The following is a 25,468-nucleotide window of genomic DNA, read 5'->3' as shown; positions in this document are numbered from 1 at the left end:
TCTTAAAAAGTGAGTGAGTCCTGTCCCACCCACATACAATGGTTCCGACTCCCTTGATTTAATATCAAATGAAATAAATGTTAACTGTGCAAAATGCATTTAGCTGCATTTCATCTGAAATGCTGTAACTACTTTTCAGATATCTATTTGCTAAAAAAAAGTTATTTTACCTTTGGACAAAACAAAACAACATACCGATTCAAACATGTAAAAATGATGTATGTGTCAGGTCCCTTCTCTCTCATGCATGAAACATACACTTCATTGAGCATAAGATCCCACCTTTCCTTCAGAGCGCTTTTCTAAGCGACATCCTATCATTGCATTTGGACCAAATTTTGTGGTCATGTGTCTTCCACAGAAGATATATGTATAAATATATTTAGAAAACGTCTTGGTTACGGATGTAACCTCGGTTCCCTGATGGAGGGAACGAGACGTTGTGTCGAACCGACAGAATGGGGTTTGTCTTGAGAACCTATCATCTTCTGAGTATTTAGAAAAGGCCAATGAAAATTGGCGAATGAAATTTGCATGTCGGACTCCTCCCCGGATGTCCGGGTACAAGAGGGAAGCCGGCGTGCTCATTCATTCACCTTTGGTCTGAGGAGCCTTAAGCATCCTCCCCCGACCGCTGGGGTGGGCGGCCAGTGTTGTGGCATGAGGGACACAACGTCTCGTTCCCTCCATCAGGGAACCGAGGTTACATCCGTAACCAAGACGTTCCCTTTCTGTCGGTCTCTCGACGTTGTGTCGAACCGACAGAATGGGGTTCCTATGTAAGACGCCACAGCACTGAGCCGCGTCACAATCTCTAGCGGAGTGACGTTGACTGGCCTGGGCAAGTCAGACGAAGACGCTAACGCGAAATTATGACCATCCAGTGGAGAGGAAGGGGGACCCAGAGCTTTACCACAAAGTTGGGAAGCCCCTGCCACCGGCCGTCACGGGCGGAGGCCTAGTTCTCAAAATAGTGAGAAGCCGCCCGGCACCGTAAGGGCCACTGGGTAAGCATTATTCCCCCCGGGGGAAAAAGGCTGCAGAGACCACTACCTACAGTAGGGAGGAATTAGTGGAGACACCACATGGTCTCACCAACAGGGGAGAACTCATGGGAAAATGTGCGGACTGCAGGAGTTAACCGCAAGGTGGGAGTCCACCTAGGGAGGTCATGGGTTGCCGAGGTGGTAACCATTCATGAGGATACATCAGACGGAACAGCCCACGGAGGGGGGGTTACCACGTCTGGAGCACTAGGTCCGGTTAGAGCTATGTGGGAGATAACTCAACTGTTCCCCGGCCTAAGGGGGCAGGGCTGCTCTGCCCAGCCTGCCCCGAGGAAGGTGCTAGTGATGGATAAATTACCTGTTCTTTACCCAGTGGGGGAAAGAGGGGAGTCCCTCTAAGGAAGGGGGAAGGGCTTTTGCAGGCATACGCCCTACCGGCTGCCGATCCTACACCTTGCCAGGATGCGTGCTGACACCGGTTCCACGCGTAGGTATTAGAACCTCACGGAGTCGTTGCGCACAGCCCAACCCGCAGCTCTGCAGATGTCTGCTAGAGAGGCGCCCTTAGCCAGTGCCCATGAGGAGTGTGCCTCACTCCCAATGGGCAGGGGCGAATTGAGATCGGTATGCTGTAACGAGGGCATCCACGATCCAGTGCGCCAGCCTCTGTTTGGAGACAGCCCTCCCTTCTGCTGACCTCCGAAACAGACAAAGAGCTGCTCAGAGCTTCTGGGCTCTGCGTGCGGTCCAAGTAGAGGTGCAGTGCGCATACGGGACACAACACGGAAGGTTGGGTCTTCCTCCCCGGTGGGGAACACCTGCAGGTTCACCACCTGGTCTCTCGGAAGAGTGGTGGGAACTTTGAGCACGTAGCCGGGGCAGGGTCTCAAGATAACGTGAGAATCCCGGCCCCAAGTTCTAGGCAATCTGTGGACACGGAGGGTGCTTGCAGATCCCCTACCCTCTTGGAGGTGAGTGCCATCAGGAAAGCCGTCTTTATCAAGACTGAGAAAGAGCGGCAACCCCGAGAGGCTCGAAGGGGGCGGGGCCTCTTGAGGCCCGCCACCTAGGTCGCAAGAGGGTACGGAGCGCGGATAAGGTGGTCACCCTCTCACGCCCCTTAGGAACCTAATGACCAGGTCGTGCTGTCCCAGAGGCTACCCAGCACTTGGGTCATGATGAGCGGCCGTAGCGGCTACATACATTCCCAGTGTGGAGGGGGAGAGGTTATTCCCCAGTCTCTCTTGAGGAAGGGACAGCTCGTACCCGACCGAGCAACTCCGCGGGTCTTCTCGCCGAGAAGAGCACCAGGACGAGAAGAGGAGCCACCTATGGGCGTATAGCCACCCAGTCGCCGAAGCCCTAGCCTGAGTGACGTCCCAACCAGACCGGGGGTGGGTCACTCAGGATCTCCTCGTCCCGTCCAGACATGGACACCAGGTTCTGCCTGGGATGCCGTAACATGCCCCTTCCCCTGGGAAAGCAATTCGCCAGGGGGAGCGGCCAGGGGGCAGTTGTTGTCAGAGCCTTAGCTCCGAGAACCAAGTCCTGGTTAGGCCAAAGGGGCGTAACTAGTACCACTTGATGCTCCTCTTCCCTGGCCTTGCACAGGACCTGTGCAATGAGGCTCACTGGGGGGAAGCGTACTTCCGCTTGTCCCGTGGCCAGCTGTGCGCAAGGGCATCCATGCCAAGGGTTGCCTCGGACAGGGAGTACCATAGCGGACAATGGGTGGAGTCCGGGGAGGCAACAGGACCACCTGTGCCTGGCCGAACTGCTCCCAAATGAGCCGGCTGCGCAGGGATGGAGTCGCCACTCTCCGCGAGGCGTCGACTGACGAGAGAGCGCATCGGCTGTCTGGTTCAGGATGCCTGGGATGTGTGTGGCTCACAGGGAACTGATCACCTGCTGACTCCAGAGGAGGAGGCGCCGGGCGAGTCATGTTAGCTGCCATGAGCGAATGCCACCAATGATATACACCACAGCAGCTGTGCTGTCCGACCGGACCAGCACGTGCGTGCCCTGCATGAGAGGTAGTAGCCTCCTCAATGCAAGTAGCACAACCAACAATTCTAGGCAGTTGAAATGCCAACGCAGGTGGGGGCCCGTCCACCGCCCCGACACTGCATGCCCGTTGCACACAGCACCCCAACCCTACAGGGAGGCATCCCTAAGGGGACCCCTGTCTGCAAGAAGGTCATGGGAGACCAGGGGGTTAGGGTGTGTCGGCAGAAAAGCGTGATGACCATACGCCTGCTGCCGGTCTGCCACACTCTCCAAGGAACTTGACTCTGTAGCCAGTGTTGGAGCGGTCCCAGAGCTGGAGGGCGTCGAAGAGGACCAGGGCTGCTGGGAAGCAGACAGTGCACGGGACTCGACGGCCGAGGCGGCCGAGTTGCGGCACGGAGGACTGCTTCTTTACTGTCGAGAACTCTCTGGGGGAGGCCGCATGCGGATCTCGCACCCCCCGTCGGGCGGGGGGTGAGCGGGGCCACTGCGGCTCGACAGTAACACCAACCAGCCCCCCCTTGCGAGACGGGTGCGTCGAGAAAGCGGACCTTCTCGGCGTTACTCATCTGCTCAAGGATCGGCCAGAGGAGTTTCTCATGGACCACAAGTGTGGACATCGTCCAACCCAGGGCCCGCGTGTTCACTTTGGTCGCCCGTAGAGCGAGGTCGGTGGTGGCGCGGAGTTCCTGCATAAGAGCTGGGTCGGTCTTACCCTTGTGGAGCTCTCTCAACGCCCTGGCCTGGCAGGAGCCATAGCGTGGAGAGAGGAGGCAGCTTGGTCCGCCGCAATGTAAGCTCTCGACACCAGAGATGCCGAGACCCCACATGCTTTGGACGGGAGTCTAGGTCGAGCACCCCCCCCCCCCGCAGGTGGCCGCCGCCTATGGGCACGAGTGCACCGCGGTGGCATATTCCACCTGGGGGAGAACGACGTATCCTCCAGCTGTCTCAACCTCGAGGGAAGAGAGGGTGACAGAACTTTGTTTGACGTGAAACGTGCCGGAAAGGGGGCATTCCAGGTCTTACTAAGTTCCTCATGCACTTCCGGTAAACACGGCACTGGGGGCGGGCGTGGCTTGGAGCCGCGCTCAAACCCGAGGTGCTATGTAGCCAGCCGCGAGCACCGGGAGAGGCAGTGCCACTGCAACCCAACACTCACGGCAGCCCGGGAAAGCATGGCTGACATTTTGACGTCTGCTTCTTCCTGGGCTCGACCCCCCGAGGGAGGGAGCCCGAGGAATCGTCGGATGGCAGTACGTCACCCCCCGATGCTGCAAGAGACATCTCATCATCAGGCATCGTGTCCGAATACGTGATTGAGGAATAAGACGGCGGACCGTCTCCTGGGGAACGGCCCGTGAGCCAGTGGCTGGCGGATTATCACTCACAGTAATCCTCATATCACCCTCGCTGCTTGCCGTAGCGGACGGCAGGGCTGTAGTCCTGCCGCCACGGAACGGGGAGCAAACGAGGTGGTGGCTGAGTCCCGTGGGAACACAGCCACCCGTGACGCAACGTCTGAATAATCACCGCCCGCAGTACGGGCAGGACGTATCCACAACGTCTGCCCCAGCGTACTGGAAGCAGGCATCGTGTCCGTCCCCCTCCTCAAGGAGTGTGTTGCACCCATGAGAACAGCGGGACATGCCACGCTGGAGAAATTTGCTCTTTTAGAAAGGAAATTTGCTCAAACACCCCCGGAACTGCCGAGACACCCAGGGGAGAGTCACTGCAGGAAGGGACCATCCGCTGTCCGCGTCGTAGATTCCAGCAGAAAAATGATCACCAAAGATCGTAGAGAAGCTCATCAGATGCGTAGGCTCTGAAGAACAAAAGGTGAATGAATGAGCATGAGCTTCCCTCTTATACCCGGACATCCGGGGAGGAGCCCGGCATGCAAATTTCATTCGCCAATTTTCATTGGCCTTTTCTAAATACTCAGAAGATGATAGGTTCTCAAGACAAACCCCATTCTGTCGGTTCGACACAACGTCGAGAGACCGACAGAAAGGGAACTTAAGAGGCTTTCAACCTGCAACAACAATGTTTCTAGAAAGAATAGCCTCCGCCTTTAAATGTCTACAATAGACCTCTGTGTGAGGAGAAACTGTGAAATACTATTGTTAAAGCTCCAGTGTGGAACTCACGAGACCCATAGTGTGTTTTTGTGGAGGATCTATTGACAGAAATGCAATGTAATAAACTATTGTGTAATAAAAATGTAATAAACCTCTTCAGAGGCATATAAAGACCTTACATAATGAACCATTATGTTTTTATTACCTTACAATGAGCTATTTCTATCTACATACATTCATTACTCTTTCTGAATGTCCCCTTGCATGGAATTCACTATGTTGTTTCTACAGTAGCCCTAAACGTTCAAACTGCTCTACAGAGCGTGTTTCAAAAATATGTTATCTCCATCGGCAAAGAAGTGACATCTGACAACATCTTAGTTCTGTGTCAGCCACCGTAATGCTTCGAAAGAGAGGGCTGGATTGAGCCGTTGGTTACAATTCGCAACCTCACCACTAGATTCCGCTAAAACTCATACACTGGACCTTTAACCAACCATTGCTTTCTCAGTTTGGTTTTGTAAACTTAAGCTTTGAGAAAGGACTTTTCCAGACAGTGTACCTACCATAGTGATGTTTAGAATTTTTCTTAATTCTCTGATAATGTACAGAATTTAAAATCAGCTTTGAATTCTGATTTTAGGTAGGGTTTCATAGGCAGTTACAGCACATTGTAAAAACACAAAACCTGAAAATAGCAAGCTGTACTAATTCAAGGCAGAAATACGTCACTAGGCTCAGTGCAAGTAGTCCATTTTAGAGGCATTTAAAGAAATTTTCTGCTGTGTATTTTTTATAAACAGATGGGCATGACTGTACACACAGACAATTGAATCCTCAGGGTGAGACATCAAATATGTTCACATAGACGAGAGCAGTAAATACTCTTTGAGATGGTCTGGCGCTTATTAAAATTGGCAATAAATCAGACTGGGATGTAAATAATACATCATTGGGTCTCACCACATTGTCCCTTCCTCTGCTCCAATTCAAACTGAATTCCACGGAAGAGTTCTCGGGAAATGAGCCCGTAGGCGATGATCATCACCACACCAGGAATGAAGAACAGTACAAACAGCAACAGGATATACCTTAAAAAGCAGAAACAGGGGAAATAAAACCAATGGAGGAACAAGATGACAATATAAAGCTCCGTCTTTAGAAACACTGCACTTCCAATAAACCCCCCACTAATACACCCACACATGCACAGCTCCTTAAAGACTTGTCAGACAAGTGCTCTATTTTCATGAAAAATGTTTATGAATCAACATGAATCATTCATGAATCACCAACAAGAACAAAAGGTATTAAAACTATGAAAGGTTAACATTGAGGTTGAATTATGATTTCTACAAAGTTGCTGTATTGCTTGGTAACAGCCTCAGATGTACAGTACATTAATTGTTTATTTTGATGATTATTGTGATATCAAAATATGAATCTATTAAACTAAAAACATTACATATATTGTTAACATAAGTAAAACCTTTTTTGGCAGACCCACGTGTGTTGAGCAGAGCCCTGTGTTCACTTCACAATTTTTAACAGTAAGTCTGTAAAATTAAATTGAAAAACATGTAATGCAAAACTGATTTCTTTGTTAGAGTTTTTGTTATACATTGCAAATATTTAGCCATACTGTGCCAAGATAATATGCAAGTGACCATTTGCAAGTGAGTTGTATTTGAATGACAATAGGATAAAACATCATTTATAAACATAACTCTTCTGGTTTCAAACAAGAAAAAAGTCATGATTTGAAGAGAAAACGAGGCAAAAAAAGAGTAATGAATAGGTCTTGGCCATGAATTGGTCATTACTTTGCGACTTCATTTGGTACTCCATGAATCTGTTCTGTTCTAGGCTGTGGCCGTTTTCTCGTGAAAAAAATCAGCAGTGTGTATTTTCGTAAAAGATTACTCGCAGCTTCAGTTCAGGAAAATGCTGTCCAATCATCTAGCTCTAATTCAAGGAACATTGTCTGCAACTATTAACACCCTTTTATTCATGGTAAATTTCCTGAAATTCACAGTCTGTTGTGTCCATAATAGAATGTTAAGAAAAAATATATGTAAAATATTTTAGCAAACTCAAAAGAACCAGTCTAGCTGCATGACAGCTAGTGGCTGTCATAAAACATGAATGTGCTACATGAGGCACACATCTGTTGTGTCCATAATAGAATGTTAAGAATAAATATGTAAAATATTTTAGCAAACTCAAAGGAACCAGTCTAGCTGCATGACAACTAGTGGCTGTCATAATACATGAATGTGCCACATGAGGCACACAGCAGTTTACAACACACCTGCTCCTAATCACACGCTGCAGAATCACTCTTGGATACTCTGCTTTTTTCTCTCATAATGAAATACAGTAGACACAAAAAAAGTATGATATACTGGATGGATTGGTCATTAAACAAATGTTCTGGGTCCAAAACAAACTGACATCTATGTTTAGCATCTACAGTATAATAATTTTACTCTATATTTGGATCTCCATTAGCTCTGCCCAATAGCATTGCTAATCTTCCTGGGGTACGTCTAACACTTAAAATCCCCTCATCATTCCATATGTAACAGTCCTGTCTGCCCCCTTGTGTTCTCCTGCCAGCTTTTCCCGTGTTTTCACTCCATGGACTCTTATTCACCGCACCTTTAACAGTTACTGACTACACTCCCCATAATCCTTTGCACCAGTTCATCACCATCTTTGATTACACCCGCACCTGAGACTCATGATTGCACCCACACCTGATCTGCATTCCTTGTGTTTTGTTCTGTTCATGGTCAGGTCTAAATGTAAAGTTGTTACATGTTCTGTGTTACCCTTATCTCTGACTACTCCGTGGATGTCATCATTGTTATTAGTTTACGTGGATGTTTACCTGTTCTGTTCCATTGAATGTTCGTTGTTTGCACTACTGGATACTATAAACTGGATTATAACTACTTGAGGTTGCATCGTGTCTGTCATCAGTGTGTGCCATTACACCATACTTAAATACATTTTTCACATTCCAGTCTTCCTGGGGTCTGCACAGCACTTAAAGTCCATAAATTCCTTCATCCATAAAAATTTTATACATTTTTGACATCCCATAATACTACTTTAAACATTCCTTTTGGTATATAGCATTGCCTGCTCGTTCAATGAATTCCGTAACCCTCAATAAATATATTAATCCAATGTGTGCTTTTACATGCCTTTCAAAATCTAATTTCCGTGTTATCCTACTTACTGACAATGGTAAAAGATTCCATGCTTTTACTGCATGTTTAAGGAAATTCATTTAAGCACTGGGGAGTAAGAATCTACCTTCTGTTGCTCGTCTAGTAGCATATCTATTTGACCGTACATTGGATTGTAATTGATTGTATTGGTTCATTGGGATTTTATGTCTAACCTTCCATGTTGAAAATATTTGCTGCAATGATCCTGTCTGTTCTTTTCTCTATTCCTTCTGTTTTGTTTTTTTTGCTTTTAATCAAATTTTACATAAACAAAAAATGTGTATTTACAGTGTAACAAATTTACAATACGATATGCTGCAATGCATTCTGGAGGCTATAGGATTTACAAGCTTTACATCGATGATTGATTAGTCAGAAAACATGTTTTTATTTCATAATTACCAGCTTACCTCAGAGCTCAAGTTAAATTGAACCCACACATTTCTTTAAATCAGCTTTGTTCTTGTTATAGGTACATCACAGTATTATTTGTCAGGGATTTCAGAAGAACCCAATTGCAGGCAGCGGGTATTAAGGGGTTAACAAGAAACTGATGCATTTACACAAAACAGGAACAAAACAAAAGCCCACAATGGGGTAACAAAGACAAGACTGAATAATAATATGTAATAAAAAGAAACAAAGACTTCCCACGTGGGGCACAAAACCAAACTAGAAACAAACCGACACAACGTCTCACACAAAGGTTCAGGTAAGGTATTCACAAGGACAGGCAAAAACTAACGAATAGCGATACCGGCCACAACCAGGCACAATACAAGACGAACCGACACAGGACAGAGAAAACAAGGGCATTAAATAGGGGAATACAAACGAGGGATAATGACACAGGGAGGGTGAAGGGCAGGGATCAAACACTAATGGGAAGCTAAACGGGATAACAAGGGGGCGGGGTCAGAGACGCGACACCGGAGAGAATGCATAATATGCTATGATAGACAATAATATGATTCTCTCCACATAAAACCTAAGGCTTTTTCATGACTCAAGAATTACATGACATAGGGAGGCAGAATCATGACAATTATTATCGTACTAGTATCTATAGCAGCAGATCCTATGCAAAGTATGCTGTACATTTAAAGTGTACTGTAGGTGTCAACAATACACACAACAGACATATTTGATTTTAAATAAGCTCATTCTTTCATAAATACATTATTACTATGTTATTACTATATTGTTACATCTAGCATGCTTCTGGGTTCTAGATAAAGCCTGAGAAATATGTTCTGCACTTACCATGCTTGCGCCACCTCGCTCCTTGGCCAGGAGGGACGGCACATGTGAGCACTGTTGTTGGGTACCTTGACCAGGGTGCTGATGATGGGATAGGGTGACATTATAATGAAGGACAGAACCCATGTTGTAGCGATGACTTTATAGGCGTGGGACCTGGTCTGCCATGCACGGGACTTCAGCGGATTGCAAATGGCACTGTATCTTTCAATTGCTATAGCCACCAGACTGAAGGTTGATATACAGACTGATATACCTGTGGTAAAGCAAAATAATCACACTTGAAATTAAACTCATTTTTAATAAACTTTTTGATGGAAGAATGGGCAAATGTATCATTCAAGGTAATTATAATTTAGCTAGAAGCAAGAGTTTAAATTGTTTGTCTAAATTCAGGATATAAATAATGCATGCTTTAAACTGAACACTAGCATCTTGGGACTACAACGTGTTGTTGGTTTATTTTTCAATCGATTCCATTTACGTATGCTGCACTCCTGTTTGTTTTATTCTATTTTGTTTCCATTTAGCAAATGTGCTTTTTGTCATTGCTATCTGTACTAATATGTATTTTACTGTAAACCTGCTTTGCAACTATTCAAAATTCTGAAAAGCGATACATAAATACATTTGAATTGAAACTGAAAAAGTTTAAAAAACTCAGGTGAAATCGACATGTTTGCTCACAGCAGCATTGTGTCTGTTTTCAGTGTGTTAATAGCTTTGTTTCTATACTAAAATGATTTAAGATAAATAAATGTAGACACAGACAAGACATTTTTACATATAGTAACAATACAAAGGTGTAAAAATTATTTTCAATCTAAGCACAGTTTAAGACTTTGTTTAGTTCTGTTTTGAAACTTAGAGTAAAGGACATGTGAGCCTACGAGAACAGGAAACATTAGGGTATTTGCAGAGCCATTACTTATTTACTTATTTTTTTACATTACTGTAATAAGCTCAAAAAAAGGGAAGGAAGGAGGCGGGAACCGGCGAACATTTACAATAAACTTTAATCAAAAATAAACAAACAATAATCCAGCAGTGAAAAGGCCGGCAGCCACCTCACGGTCAACTGCCAGCCACACAAACATAAACAAAACTTAACATGTCCGGGCCCGGTCCTCTCTCGCCGTATCCTCCTGTCGCTCGTCCTTTTATGCTTCCGATCTCCTCCGTGAGAGATGCGAGGCCGGTGTGACGCCCAGCTGACACTCATTATCACTCGCGCCACCGGCCTCGCTTCCTCCTCCCACGGCTCTTGTCACGCCTCCCTCGTCACAATTACATATTTCAAAAATTCTATTCGTATTCGGATAAAGCCAGAAGTGGCCGTGGCTTAAACCAGAAGTTCACATAATGACACCAGGCAGCAGCCAGTGTAATTCTTAATAGTAATTCTTGAGTTTTTATTAAACAAATATGTTTAACTCATACAATTATTTATTTGTATTTGTATTTTTATTTATGTACAAAATATTAAATGGGTTCTTTATAATGCATAATGAGTATTGCTAATATATTCAACTTACACCGTGTCTACACCAGACACGACAGGCGCGACACGACAAAAGACATTAGAAACGCATTAGAACCCATTATAATTTCAAATATTGTCCACACCGGATGCGGCGTGGCGAGACGCGACAAACCTATTAAGAACAAGCAGGTTGTCATGTCGCGTCACGCCTGTCGCGTCCGGTGTAGATACGGTGTTAGGCGACAATATGGAACTAATTTAAATTAACCAGCTTAATAAATTAACAGCAATGCATGAATGTAACACAGTTGGGCTAGTTTTATTTATATATTTATTTTGTGGTGCTTTATCATATTTCTTTTTTTAAGCTCAATTATGCCCAGCTGCTTAGAAAAAAACGTACATTCTTGGAAATATTGGATAAACATTAGGGTAAATGATAATAAATCTTTACGGTATATGGTAATCAAAACATCTACAACTATCCACCTCACAATTCTTCTGTCAGTTTGAGAAACATAGCACAAAATCTTCCCATTCTGTCTCTCTCTTTTTTTTCTCTCTTTTGGTATCTGATATTGGCCGTGCATTGTCAGCTGATGTGTGTCAGTGAAGAGCTGCATTTCTAAATAAACTGAACGTCTTAACAGGACACGCATACATTGAATATTATGTCTATTATTCTTAAGAATTTGTTATTCATTTTGAAGCCATTATTTGAGCCTTTGCTAAAAGCATTTGTATTCGGGCACATGCCTGTGACATTACTGACATGGGCTGTGTTTCAAAAGCAATAGCAAGAAGCAGGAGATTACTCTTAGTGCTGTCCAGGAAAAATAAATGTAATATTAAAGAGATCTTGCAGATCATTAGACATTTTATATATTGTCTGTATACAGCTGTATTAGTTTTCCTTAATTGTTTTCTTTCTGTTTTCTGTTTAATTTTACTTTATTTTCTATCAAACACCCCCTCTCTCATACACATACACATACACACACACACACACCCACAGAAATACGTGTGTATGTCATCAATGAAAGGTTTCAATATGATGAATGTGGCCTAGGGCAGTGGTTCTCATCTCCGGTTCTGGGAAATCATTAATACGGGAAACATACATAAAATGTGAAAAATAAGTTGTGAATCACAGGCTTACGCCACCAGAATCTCTACCATCTCCCACCTTCACAATCCCAATTCAATCTTTGCTTTTATATCTGGTTCAGACACCATCTTTTCTGATTCAGTTGCTCTCAACACGAAAATGTATTTATTGTACAGCTATGTTTTCCGAGGTGTTGACTCCTAGCTAAACTGAAGGTGACAAATCCTTAATACGTTCTTGTAAAAGTACAAAGCTAGCAACATTTTAAAATGGCATTCTATCAGAGGGCTCGGCAAGATTGGACACCAGAGATTGGACACAGGCCTGCGTGTTTGCAGAATTACTGTCCTGATGGCCCGACAGCTGATCTGATCTCACCCTCAGCACCAAAGCTCATACCAGGGAAATTGTTCTTTGCTTTACAAATCCCCTCCTCTCCCTCCCCCTCAAAAATAAACAGTGTGAGGGTGGTGACGGTTGGCACAGCTCGTTAGACGTGTTACCATGCCGCTCTGACACTGCATGGGCTTCAGGCACCTTGCACACACTCAAGCAAATAAGATCTGCAACCTTCTGAACTCTGTCAACCCCAAGACGTCCACCAGACAGTGAACATGATGCCGGGAAAAAAGCATCCTTTAGAAACGCTATCTGATCAACCATGTATGCAAGTAAGAATTATAACAGGACAATGTCATTTTTCCTGGGGCACTGTACCTGAGTCTACAGTTTCTTTTTGTGTTGTGGTCGCAGGGTTTTGGTTTCCTTAATAGGACAATTATTATGTTATATTTATCCCCACAATAAAATGTTGACTTCCATAATATGTGTATTTTAAGACATTTCAGGTTGCTTGCTTTTAGAAATACATGGTTAATTTTGTCTTGTCACACTGCAGTTATGTGAATTACATAAATCACGTAAATTAAATATATGCAAAATGGTATTTTGTAGCATCACTGGATCAGTCGTTTACCCTTTCTGTGATACAAAAAAAAGTTGTCAAACATTAGACTTTTAGATACTTACATACTCTTTCACAATTAAAACGGAATTCAAGCTTGGCTTCTGTGAACACAAGCCTTCTATGATTGGATTGGATAGGATAATTATTCCCACCCTGCTATATTTAATTGGCCACCTCCATCATTTGTGACATTAGCGAGCACTGTTAGACTGCTTTGGTAGGCCAGGTCTGAGATCAGCTGTCTAGGCGTTTTCTACAATATTAGCAACACCAAAGGTCTGGACCTCAATGGTGGGTACAGCCATAAATGTGGTGTGCTGAATATAAGCAAATTTACTGTAAGTCGATTTTTTTCTCCTGAAAATATTTTTTTTGTGGTCCTTGTGCGTCAAAATCGACCTTGGCATTGTAGAGGCATGACTTTCATTTAAAAAGGTATTGATTCATAAAAACGTGCAGATCAGTGTGTGTTCATAGTACATTGGTGACCAATTATTTGGTATCAATGTCAATATCTACGTGATAAAATAAAAAATCTTGGTTATTTGATTTCCGTCATGAAAACTCTTCAGATAAATTTAAGTGCATTAATGTTCATGACAATTTGTTTGGTCTTGACAGAACTCAATCTACCTGCTGCTGTTAAAGAGAAAGAATGAATACTTGTTACTACTAACACACACGGCAGTGTGCAAAAAAGACGCTCCTGCAATGTTAGTCACCCGTAAAAAGATGTAGACAAGTGGATCTGGGGTGGAGGCGGGTGATTGTTGAGCTCTGATGGCGATATACAGCATTCTGACAAGACTTGTGTCATGTTGCTCTGAAAGCTGATTGGCTGGCGGATCGTGATGAGGTCATTATGTAAACACAGTAGTCTTGAGACTTTTGAATCACATCTGGTTATTCTGCCCAAAGTGCTTGGAAGAATCTACCTGACTGACTTGTGAAGCAAGCAACCACAGTTGTTTTAATGTGCAATTTGGGGGCAGTTCATTAATAAGTGATACCATAATAAAAGAGCAGAGCAGAGAGAATGGCACAGGACTCCTGGGTTTTGCCTTCCAGCCAATCAAATTGATTGGTTTTTCACACATTTTTATATTGCTTTCAACATTTGTGTGCAGTGTGCATCAGAGGGATAGTGAACAGTGGGCATTTCAAAAGAGACTTAGAAACCAGTATGCATGAGCTGCTGTTAGTAGATTAGTTATTGGTAAAGTCAACAAAGGATTTTTTTATTGTTGGCAAGGTAACAAATTCTAGACTCACTTGATCCTGTAGTGATACACTGAAATCAATCTTACCCATAAGATATGCCACAATCTTGCACATGGCTGCTCCAAAAATGAAATCTTCCAACAGGTTGGGAATCAAAGTAAAGGGCATGCAGAAAATGGCCATCATGAGGTCACTGATGGCCAGGGAGAGCAGAAAGGAGTTGGTGACCGTCCGCATTCGTTTGTTCACCATCAACACAACGATGATGAGCAGATTTCCAAACACGCTCAGTAAGAAAATGATGGAGTAGAGCAGTATGCGGAGTGAATTCATTTCTGAAAGAAAAACATAAAACTTCAGTTAGCAGATGACACATCAATGCTTTTGAAATTAAAAAGTTTGAACAGGATTTGCAGCAGTTATTTTGTGTAAAATAAGAAAAAAAACAAGTGGACAAGATAAGAGTTTTAACTACATACTGTATTTTCTTTGAAGTTTCTATTTTTTGACAATATTTAAAAAATATCTTGATACTATAATAATTTACTCTTCAAAACCACCCAGAAGGGTAACACCCCTTCAGTAAAACTTTAACTCTTATGTGGTCTTTTATTTATTTGTATTTTTCCCCATCACAGATTTTTATTTTTCTAAATATTTACAAAAAAAAGAATATGAATACTTTTTTTATAAATGTGGTTTATATAGAGGTAAATAAAGATGAGCTTCTCTACGATCTTGGTGATCATTCTTTCTGCTGGAATCTATGACATGGACAGCGGACGGTCCCTTCCTGCAGTGACTCTCCCCTGGGCGTCTCGGCAGTTCCGGAGGTGTTCGAGCAAATTTCCTTTTCTAAAAGAGCAAATTTCTCCAGCGTGGCTTGTCCCGCTGTTCTCATGGGTGCAACACACTCATCGAGGAGGGGGACGGACACAATGCCTGCTTCCAGTACGCTGGGGCAGACGTTGTGGATACGTCCTGCCCGCACTGCGGGCGTTGACGATTCAGACGTTACGTCACAGGTGGCTGTGTTCCCAGGGGACTCAGCCACCACCTCGTTTGCTCCCCGTTCCGTGGCGGCAGGACTACGGCCCTGCTGTCCGCTACGGCAAGCAGCAAGGGTGATATGAGGATTACTGTGAGCGATAATCCGCCAGCCACGGGCTCACAGACCGTTCACACCTCGTCTCGCTCGTCTGACCGTTCCCCAGGAGACGGTCCGCCGTCTTATTCCTCAATCACGTATTCGGATACGATGCGTGATGACGAGATGTCTCTTGCAGCATCGGGGGGTGACGTACTGCCATCCGACTCCGACGATTCCTCGGGCTCCCTCCCTCAGGGCGTCGAGCCCAGGAAGAAGCGGACATCGGAATGTCAGCCATGCTTTCCCGGGCCGCCGTGAGTGTTGGGTTGCAGTGCCCGCACTGCCTCTCCCGGCACTCGCGGCTGGCTACATGGCGCCTCAGGTTTGAGCGCGGCTCCAAGCCATGCCCGCCCCCAGTGCCGTGTTTACCGGAAGTGCATGAGGAACTTAGTAAGACCTGGAACGCCCCTTTCCGGCAGGATTCACGTCAAACAAAGTTCCGTCACCCTCTCTTCCCTCGAGGTTGAGACAGCTAGAGGATACGTCGATGTCCCCCAGGTGGAGCATGCCGCTGCGGTGCACTCGTGCCCGTAGGCGGCGGCCACCTGGGGGGGGCTCGACCTAGACTCCAGTCCAAAGCATGTGGGGTCTTGGCATCTCTGGTGTCGAGAGCTTACATTGCGGCGGACCAAGCTGCCTCCTCTCTCCACGCTATGGCTCCTGCCAGGCCAGGGCATTGAGAGAGCTCCACGAGGGTAAGACCGACCCAGCGCTTATGCAGTAACTCTGCGCCGCCACCGACCTCGCTCTACAGGCAACCAAGGTGACCACGCGGGCCCTGGGTCGGACGATGTCCACACTTGTGGTCCATGAGAAACTCCTCTGGCCGATCCTTGCGCAGATGAGTAACGCCGAGAAGGTCCGCTTTCTCGACGCACCCGTCTCGCAAGGGGGGGCTGGTTGGTGTTACTGTCGAGCCGCTGCGGCCCCGCTCACCCCCCGCCCGTCGGGGGGCGCGAGACCCGTGCGCGGCCTCCCCCGGAGGGTTCTTGACAGTAAAGAAGCAGTCTTCCGTGCCGGGGCTCGGCCGCCTCGGCCGTCGAGTCCCGTGCACTGTCTGCTTCCCAGCAGCCCTGGTCCTCTTCGACGCCCTCCAGCTCTGGCACCCCCCACTCAGGTGCCCCCCCTGGAGGAGACAGCGAAGAGGAGACCATCGCCCCATCAGCAGCCGCGGTGAAGCGGCCCTCATGGGAAGACCTCAAGGGGATCGAGGCTACCATTGGGCCCGACCCCAGCCACATTGCTAGGAAGTCGGCTAGGGACAGATCCTGCCCCGTCTCTCCATCTGCTGGCCCCCTCTGGGGGGCTAGCGCCCACTTACTCTCTAAGGAGAGTTTCCTCTCTCTCTGGGTTATCACAGCCGCTCCCACCCTCTGCACGATGGTGAACGGCAAACTCGACGTTGCGTCATGGCGAAGCGCAATGTCGAGTATAAACACCAGCCCTCAGCACTCTCAGTCAGACAGTGCGTTGAGCTGCGCAGTCGCCAGGCAGGAAAAACAGCAGAGCCGATCTCCTCCCCGGGGGACCTCCCCCGGCAAGGAATCCGTACTGCTAGCCATCGAACCACCCCCTGGGGGGACGATGAAAAAGATCGTACCTTTAGTCCCCGTCTCATTTCTGGGAGCCTGTCCGGCTTCCCATACTGTCAGGCTGGCTAGGGAAGACGATCCGTCTCGGTCGCCTCACGCCCGCCAAGTTCAGCATCCGATATACCTCAGTCAGAGGCTAGGATGTCCCCGTACTTCGGGCCGAGGCCGCCACCCTTCTGGTGAAGGGAGTGATCGAGCCCGTCTCACCAGCCAAGATGTTCAGCGGGTTTTACAGCCTGTACTTCATTGTCCCCAAGAAAGGCGGGGGGTTGCGCCCTATCTTGGGTCTGTGTGTTCTGAACAGGCACCTACACAGTAGCTGCCTTTCAGGTTGATCACGCAGAAGTGCATCCTGACATCCGTCAGGTGTCAGGACTGGTTCATGGCAATCGACCTGAAGGACGCGTACTTCATGTCTCGATCCTCCCTCGACATCGGCCGTTCCGACGGTTCGTGTTCGAGGGATGGGCATATCAGTACAGGGTCCTCACATTCGGTCTGTCCCTGTCTCCACGAGTCTTTACGAAGGTCGTGGAAGCCGCCCTCCTTCCCCTTAGGGAAGGAGGTGTGCGGGTACTAAACTATCTCGACGACTAGCTCAGTTTAGCGCACTCTCGAGATCTGTTGTGTACACACAGGGACCTGGTGCTCCGGCACCTAGATCGGTGGGGCTACAGGTCAACTGAGAAGAGCAAGCTCTCCCCGGTGCAGAGCGTCCTCTTTCTCGGTAGGGAACTCGACTCTGTCCTCATGAGCGGCCCTGCTCACCCCCTGAGGGGGGTGCGAGACCCGCGATGAGGAAGCCCGCACCCACGCGGCCTCCCAGAGGCAGTGCGACTGACTACAGAGTGCACCCGATCAGTGTTGAACTGCCTGAAGCTTTCAGACAGTCAGCGGTCCCCCTGAAACAATTCAGAGGCTCCTGGGATACATGGCATCCTCGGCGGGGGTGGTCACCCTCGGGTCGATGCACATATGACCGCTCCAACACTGGCTACAGAGTCAAGTTCCTTGGAGAGCGTGGCACACCGGCAGCAGGCGTATGGTCACACGCTTTCTGCCGACACACCCTAACCCCCTGGTCTCCATGNACGATGGTGAACGGCAAACTCGACGTTGCGTCATGGCGAAGCGCAATGTCGAGTATAAACACCAGCCCTCAGCACTCTCAGTCAGACAGTGCGTTGAGCTGCGCAGTCGCCAGGCAGGAAAAACAGCAGAGCCGATCTCCTCCCCGGGGGACCTCCCCCGGCAAGGAATCCGTACTGCTAGCCATCGAACCACCCCCTGGGGGGACGATGAAAAAGATCGTACCTTTAGTCCCCGTCTCATTTCTGGGAGCCTGTCCGGCTTCCCATACTGTCAGGCTGGCTAGGGAAGACGATCCGTCTCGGTCGCCTCACGCCCGCCAAGTTCAGCATCCGATATACCTCAGTCAGAGGCTAGGATGTCCCCGTACTTCGGGCCGAGGCCGCCACCCTTCTGGTGAAGGGAGTGATCGAGCCCGTCTCAGCGGGTTTTACAGCCTGTACTTCATTGTCCCCAAGAAAGGCGGGGGGTTGCGCCCTATCTTGGGTCTGTGTGTTCTGAACAGGCACCTACACAGTAGCTGCCTTTCAGGTTGATCACGCAGAAGTGCATCCTGACATCCGTCAGGTGTCAGGACTGGTTCATGGCAATCGACCTGAAGGACGCGTACTTCATGTCTCGATCCTCCCTCGACATCGGCCGTTCCGACGGTTCGTGTTCGAGGGATGGGCATATCAGTACAGGGTCCTCTCTTTCGGTCTGTCCCTGTCTCCACGAGTCTTTACGAAGGTCGTGGAAGCCGCCCTCCTTCCCCTTAGGGAAGGAGGTGTGCGGGTACTAAACTATCTCGACGACTAGCTCAGTTTTGCGCACTCTCGAGATCTGTTGTGTACACACAGGGACCTGGTGCTCCGGCACCTAGATCGGTGGGGCTACAGGTCAACTGAGAAGAGCAAGCTCTCCCCGGTGCAGAGCGTCCTCTTTCTCGGTAGGGAACTCGACTCTGTCCTCATGAGCGGCCCTGCTCACCCCCTGAGGGGGGTGCGAGACCCGCGATGAGGAAGCCCGCACCCACGCGGCCTCCCAGAGGCAGTGCGACTGACTACAGAGTGCACCCGATCAGTGTTGAACTGCCTGAAGCTTTCAGACAGTCAGCGGTCCCCCTGAAACAATTCAGAGGCTCCTGGGATACATGGCATCCTCGGCGGGGGTGGTCACCCTCGGGTCGATGCACATATGACCGCTCCAACACTGGCTACAGAGTCAAGTTCCTTGGAGAACATGGCACACCGGCAGCAGGCGTATGGTCACACGCTTTCTGCCGACACACCCTAACCCCCTGGTCTCCATGACCTTCTTGGGGTTGGGGTGCCGCGTGCAAACGGGCAAGCAGTGTCGGGGCGGTGGACGGGCCCCCGCCTGCGTTGGCATTTCAACTGCCTAGAGTTGTTGGTTGTGCTACTTGCATTGAGAAGGCTACTACCTCTCGTGCAAGGCAGGCACGTGCTGGTCCGGTCGGACAGCACAGCTGCTGTGGCGTTATCACTGGATTCGCTCACGGCAGCTAAACATGACTCGCCCGGCGCCTCCTCCTCTGGAGTCAGCAGGTGATCAGTTCCCTGCGAGCCACACACTTCCCAGGCATCCTGAACCAGACAGCCGATGCGCTCTCTCGTCAGTCGACGCCTCGCGGGGAGTGGCGACTCCATCCCCGCGCAGCCAGCTCATTTGGGAGAGGTTCGGCCAGGCACAGGTGGTCCTGTTGCCTCCCCGGACTCCACCCATTGTCCGCTTTGGTACTCCCTGTCCGAGGCAACCCTTGGCACAGATGCCCTTGCACACAGCTGGCCGCGGGACAAGCGGAAGTACGCTTCCCCCCAGTGAGCCTCATTGCACAGAGTCCTGTGCAAGGCCAGGGAAGAGGAGCATCAAGTGGTACTAGTTACGCCCCTTGGCCTAACCAGGACTTGGTTCTCAGAGCTAAGGCTCTGACAACAACTCCCCACTGGCCGCTCCCCCTGGCGAACTGCTTCCCCAGGGGAAGGGGCACGTTACGGCATCCCAGGCAGAACCTGGTCTCCATGTCTGGACGGGACGAGGAGATCCTGAGTGACCCACCCCCGGTCTGGTTGGGACGTCACTAAGGCTAGGGCTTCGGCCACTGGGCGGCTATACGCCCATAGGTGGCGCCTCTTTTCGTCCTGGTGCTCTTCTCGGCGAGAAGACCCGCGGAGTTGCTCGGTCGGGTACGAGCTGTCCCGTCATCAAGAGAGACTGGGGAGTAACCTCTCCCCCTCCACACTGGGAATGTATGTAGCCGCTTCGGCCGCTCATCATGACCCAAGTGATGGGTAGCCTCTGGGACAGCACGACCTGGTCATTAGGTTCCTAAGGGGCGCGCAAGGGTGACCACCTTCCGCGCTCCGTACCCTCTTGCGACCTAGCTGGCGGGCCTTAAGAGGCCCCGCCCCTTCGAGCCTCTCGGGGTTGCCGCTCTTTCTCAGTCCTGATAAAGACGGCTTTCCGCATGGCGCTCACCTCCAAGAGGGTAGGGGATCGGCAAGCACCCTCCGTGTCCACAGATTGCCTAGAACTCGGGGCCGGGATTCTCACGTTATCTTGAGACCCCGCCCCGGCTACGTGCCCAAGGTTCCCACCACTCTCCCGAGAGACCAGGTGGTGAACCCGCAGGCGCTCCCCACCGGGGAGGAAGACCCAACCTATCCGTGTTGTGTCCAGTACGCGCACGGTGCCTCTACTTGGACCGCACGCAGAGCTCAGAAGCTCTGAGCAGCTCTTTGTCTGTTTCGGAGGTCAGCAGAAGGGAGAGCTGTCTCCAAACAGAGGCTGGCGCACTGGATCGTGGATGCCCTCGTTAGGGCATACCGATCTCTATTCGCCCCTGCCCGTTGGGAGTGAGGCACACCCCTCATAGGCACTTGCTCAGGGTGCCTCTCTGGCAGACATCTGCGGAGCTGCGGGTTGGGCTATGCCTAACAACTCCGTGAGGTTCTAATACCTACGCGCGGAACCGGTGTCAGCCCGCATCCTGGCAAGGTGTGGGACCGGCAGCCGGTAGGGGAGCAGTGGCGATCCCGCCTCACTTCTTTCCCCTCGGGTAAAGAACAGGCATTCCATCCATCACTAAGCACCCTTCCAGGGGACAGGCTGGGCAGAGCAGCCCTGCCCCCTTAGGCCGGGGAACAGTTGAGTTATCTCCCACATAGCTCTAACCGGACCTAGTGCTCCAGACGTGGTAACCCCCCCTCCGTGGGCTGTTCCGTCTGATGTATCCTCATGAATGGTTCCCACCTTGGCAACCCATGACCTCCCCAGGTGGACTCCCACCTTGCGGTTAACTCCTGCAGTCCGCACATTCCTCCCATGAGTTCTCCCCTGATGGTGAGACCATGTGGTGTCTCCACTAATTCCTCCCTACGGTAGGTAGTGGCCTCTGCAGCGTTTTTCCCCCAGGGGGGAATAATGCTTACCCAGTGGCCCGTACGGTGCCGGGCGGCTTCTCGCCAATTAGAGAACTAGGCCTCCGCCCGTGACGGCCGGCGATAGGGGCTTCCCAACTTTGTGTAAAGCTCTGGGTCCCCCGTCCTCTCCACTGGAGGGTCATAACTTCGCGTTAGCGTGTTCGTCTGACTCGCCCAGGCCAGTCAACGTCGCTCCACAGAGATTGTGACGCGGCTCAGTGCGGTGGCGTTTTCCATAGGAACCCCATTCTGTCGGTTCGACACAACGTCGAGAGACCGACAGAAAGGGAACGTCTTGGTTACGGATGTAACCTCGGTTCCCTGATGGAGGGAACGAGACGTTGTGTCCCTCATGCCACAACACTGGCCGCCCACCCCATCCTCAGACCAAAGGTGAATGAATGAGCACGCCGGCTTCCCTCTTATACCTGGACATTCGGGGAGGAGCCTGGCATGCAAATTTCATTCGCCAATTTTCATTGGCCTTTTCTAAATACTCAGAAGATGATAGGTTCTCAAGACAAACCCCATTCTGTCGGTTCGACACAACGTCTCGTTCCCTCCATCAGGGAACCGAGGTTACATCCATAACCAAGACGTTAGTCCGTGCATCTAATGGTCCACAATGCAACCTGACGCTGGTAATGGGAAACACAGAAATTTTCACAAAACAATATTAATTTTCTGGATTGTAAAAGCTCTCTCAGTTAAAACACTTAAAGCAGGTTGCATTTAGACACTGTTGGTGGATTGTGGCTTATTCAGCTGGTCTCTGTGGCCAGAAATTGCATTTTAACACACAGAATCATTTTTTTCCATCACGGTCCATCAGCTAATATAAGTGATGAGTTAAAGACTTGATATACAGTATGTATCAGAAATTCTGATGTGAAATTGGATAGTTGTCTGAGGGAATACTTGATCAATTGAGGGAATACTAAATTGCAATATTACTGCAACATAAATATTAGACTAAGAATCATGACTCTGCCAGAACATCACACATTTTCAATAAATTCATGATATCGTCATTAAAATGGAACACTTCGTAAAGCATTTAAATATATATTGTAAGTGCACCTATCACATTTTGCAATATTCATGTGACTGTTTTCAATGTTCAGTACACTACACTGGCTGAAATTCTTCCACAGCATCTACATCTCATACACTCATATATTATTCTATTACACAATCAATCAAAACTTTATTAAGGACTATTACGGTCCAGAAATACACACAAACCTAAATCCACATTATCACATATTTACATATAAGCTACAACGCCAGTTGCTCCACAACCTAGAAACAACCTGACTGAACTAAGTGCTGTCTGTAAATATCCATATCATCAGACAGGTTCTCAGTTACATAATGCCATAAGTATTTAATCCCATCAAATACTTTCAGAACAGAACCAGAAAGAGAGAAATCAGGAAATGACAATTTCCCATCCTCTTTAGTTTTAACAATTATAATGTTACTTTTCTTTGCATTATATTTGATGTCATGGTCTAGACCATATTGACAGCAAATCATCAGTAACTGTTGAAGACCACCACTGTATGGGCAAAAAAAAAAAAAAACACCAAATCGTCTGCATACATCAAATGGATAATAGTGGTGTTACCCACCCTACAATCTGTTCCACAATTATTTAGCAGCTTTCATAAATCATTCATATAAATATTAAAAAGAAAGGGAGACAAAATGCTTCCCTGCCTGATGCCATTAAAAGGTTCAGAAACATGATCACCCCATTTTACATACATTAACTGATGAGCATACCAAAAAGACAAAATTCTTACCAGAGAGAGATTTAGGAACTCCTCTACAGTATTATATAACTTGTAAAAAGGTTTTTCATGATTTACGCGATCAAAGGCTTTGGAAGCATCAATAAATACATAAAAATTGTGGAATTATGCCTGTTATACAAATCTAAAATCTCCTTTAAAGCAAAAATACACATATCTGTGCCATGTTTCGGATTAAAACCACACTGGTAATCAAAAGTCAGAACAAACTGTTGTAACTTATTCAATAACGTCCTCTCAATAACCTTAGATAAAACACTGGCCAAGGCAATAGGCCGGTAATTATTCATGCTGTTTATTTTACCAGCTTTGTCTTTAATAATAGGCACCAACATAACAGATAGGATCAGGTAAAACACCATGGACTAAAAACCCAGTAAAACAAATAGCAAGCAAAGGACTGTAACAGAATGACTAGCCAGACAGATGGTGAGTACAGACAACGTAAGCTTTATTCCACACACAGTGCGATATGGTAGGTAAGTATAAGGTAATGGTAAATAAGTAATGCAGATTAAGGGAGGAGTAATACTGTCCTCAGTTGTAGGAGATTGCAGATGCTCAATGATGACAACTTGACTGACGTGGAAGACTTGGATGGCACAGGGAACTTGGAGCAAACAGGCGACTAAACAGGCAAATAAACAGGCGACTAAACAGGTGAACAAACAGGCGACTAAACAGGCGAGTTCAACCAGGTAAGTGCTAGTGAGAGTCTGTTACGTACAAACGAGACCAGACACTGGGTGAGAGAAGGTGCCAGCTTAAATGCAGTTCGTGATGAGGGGTATTGAGTGACAGGTGATGATGATCAGAAGTCCGAGGATGGGTCACGTGGTGTCGGAGTGGTTCCGTGACAAGGACAAAGTTTTCTACTTGCATATGTTAGATGTTCATCAGATATCCCTACCACATGCCTTGTTACCTTTTAACATCATAATTGCCTCATAAACTTCTTGTGATGAGACAGTCACATCTTCATTATTATCAATATCACCCACTATAAAGGGGTTACTTTTAACACAATTAAACAGCTCTTGATAATGTTTTGGCCACATCTGAGTAATTTCCTCTACCCCACTAACACCATTAATTATTTGTTGGCAAAGATGTTTAACAATTTTTCATTCTATTAATTTCTTTCCAGAATCATTTGTATTATTCCTTTGCAATTTCTTGTAGGGCATATTTAAAGTTTGCATTTGCCTGCTTCTTAAACTCAAACAAGGGGCCATGTCTGTCTACCTGACTCAACCCACACTATAAAAGCCCTTCTAGCCTCAGCATGGAACTCTTCAACATATTCATTCCAACCTGGCTTAGCTTAGTTTTTACTGTATGTCTTGATCTTGTACAAAAAAAACATGTAGATGCATTGTCCTGTGTAAAAGACATAATATAAGCCAATATATCGGTATTCATTTTCATTCTGGGGACTCCCATAAGGTGTATAGATATTCAGAATAATGAGCTTTTTCCACCACTATTAAACTCAATACCAATAGCCCTGTCAACGTCCAGTCTGACCACATTCACTTGTTGATCAAACGTTTTGTGCCATAGTATGGCTACACCTCCAGATATTCTGCCATGGGCTATTTTAGCACTTAAGTCTGTGGTAGATTCACCCGCCCCATAAAAATTGTTATGTAAGGAATTCAGACCTTCCAGAGCCTGCTTCGACAAGAAAGTCTCTTGAACACACAGAACATCTCATGTCTCCAATAGTTTATCCACCACCAAACAGCGTGATTTATCTGCTTCACTATGTCCAACACGCAGGCCTCCTGCATTATACAACACGATATTGATAATTTATTTGAATATATCCCAAGCAGCTGCATGGCCACCACTCTCATGTAGAGCTGCAGGTGTAATAACAGAGATTAAACGGTGCTGTGACAAATCATCCACCTTTTCTGATCCATGAGCCATGCTATTACGATTAGCTCTCGATTTACGAGCCTAAAAAAAACGGCGTACATAGATCCCCGCCGGCCAAAGTTGTGGGTTGTACATGTCTGC

General features: G+C 47.6%; 1 protein-coding gene across 1 annotated transcript in view; it reads right to left on the bottom strand.

Moving 5' to 3' along the window:
• Window positions 1-25,468, bottom strand: part of cckbrb (cholecystokinin B receptor b) — a 43,910-nt gene that overhangs the window by 9,897 nt on the left and 8,545 nt on the right. The window contains exons 2-4 of the mRNA XM_057336045.1: window positions 14,460-14,708; window positions 9,598-9,850; window positions 6,059-6,186 (exon numbers count right to left, since the gene is read on the bottom strand). Coding sequence (XP_057192028.1) covers window positions 6,059-6,186; window positions 9,598-9,850; window positions 14,460-14,708 — 630 coding nt within the window. The remainder of the gene's footprint in view (window positions 1-6,058; window positions 6,187-9,597; window positions 9,851-14,459; window positions 14,709-25,468) is intronic.

This window comes from Triplophysa rosa, linkage group LG6 (genome assembly GCF_024868665.1).
Source record: "Triplophysa rosa linkage group LG6, Trosa_1v2, whole genome shotgun sequence".
In the NCBI taxonomy this organism is placed as follows: Eukaryota; Metazoa; Chordata; class Actinopteri; order Cypriniformes; family Nemacheilidae; genus Triplophysa; species Triplophysa rosa.
This window is presented reverse-complemented; position numbering and strand designations above follow the sequence as displayed.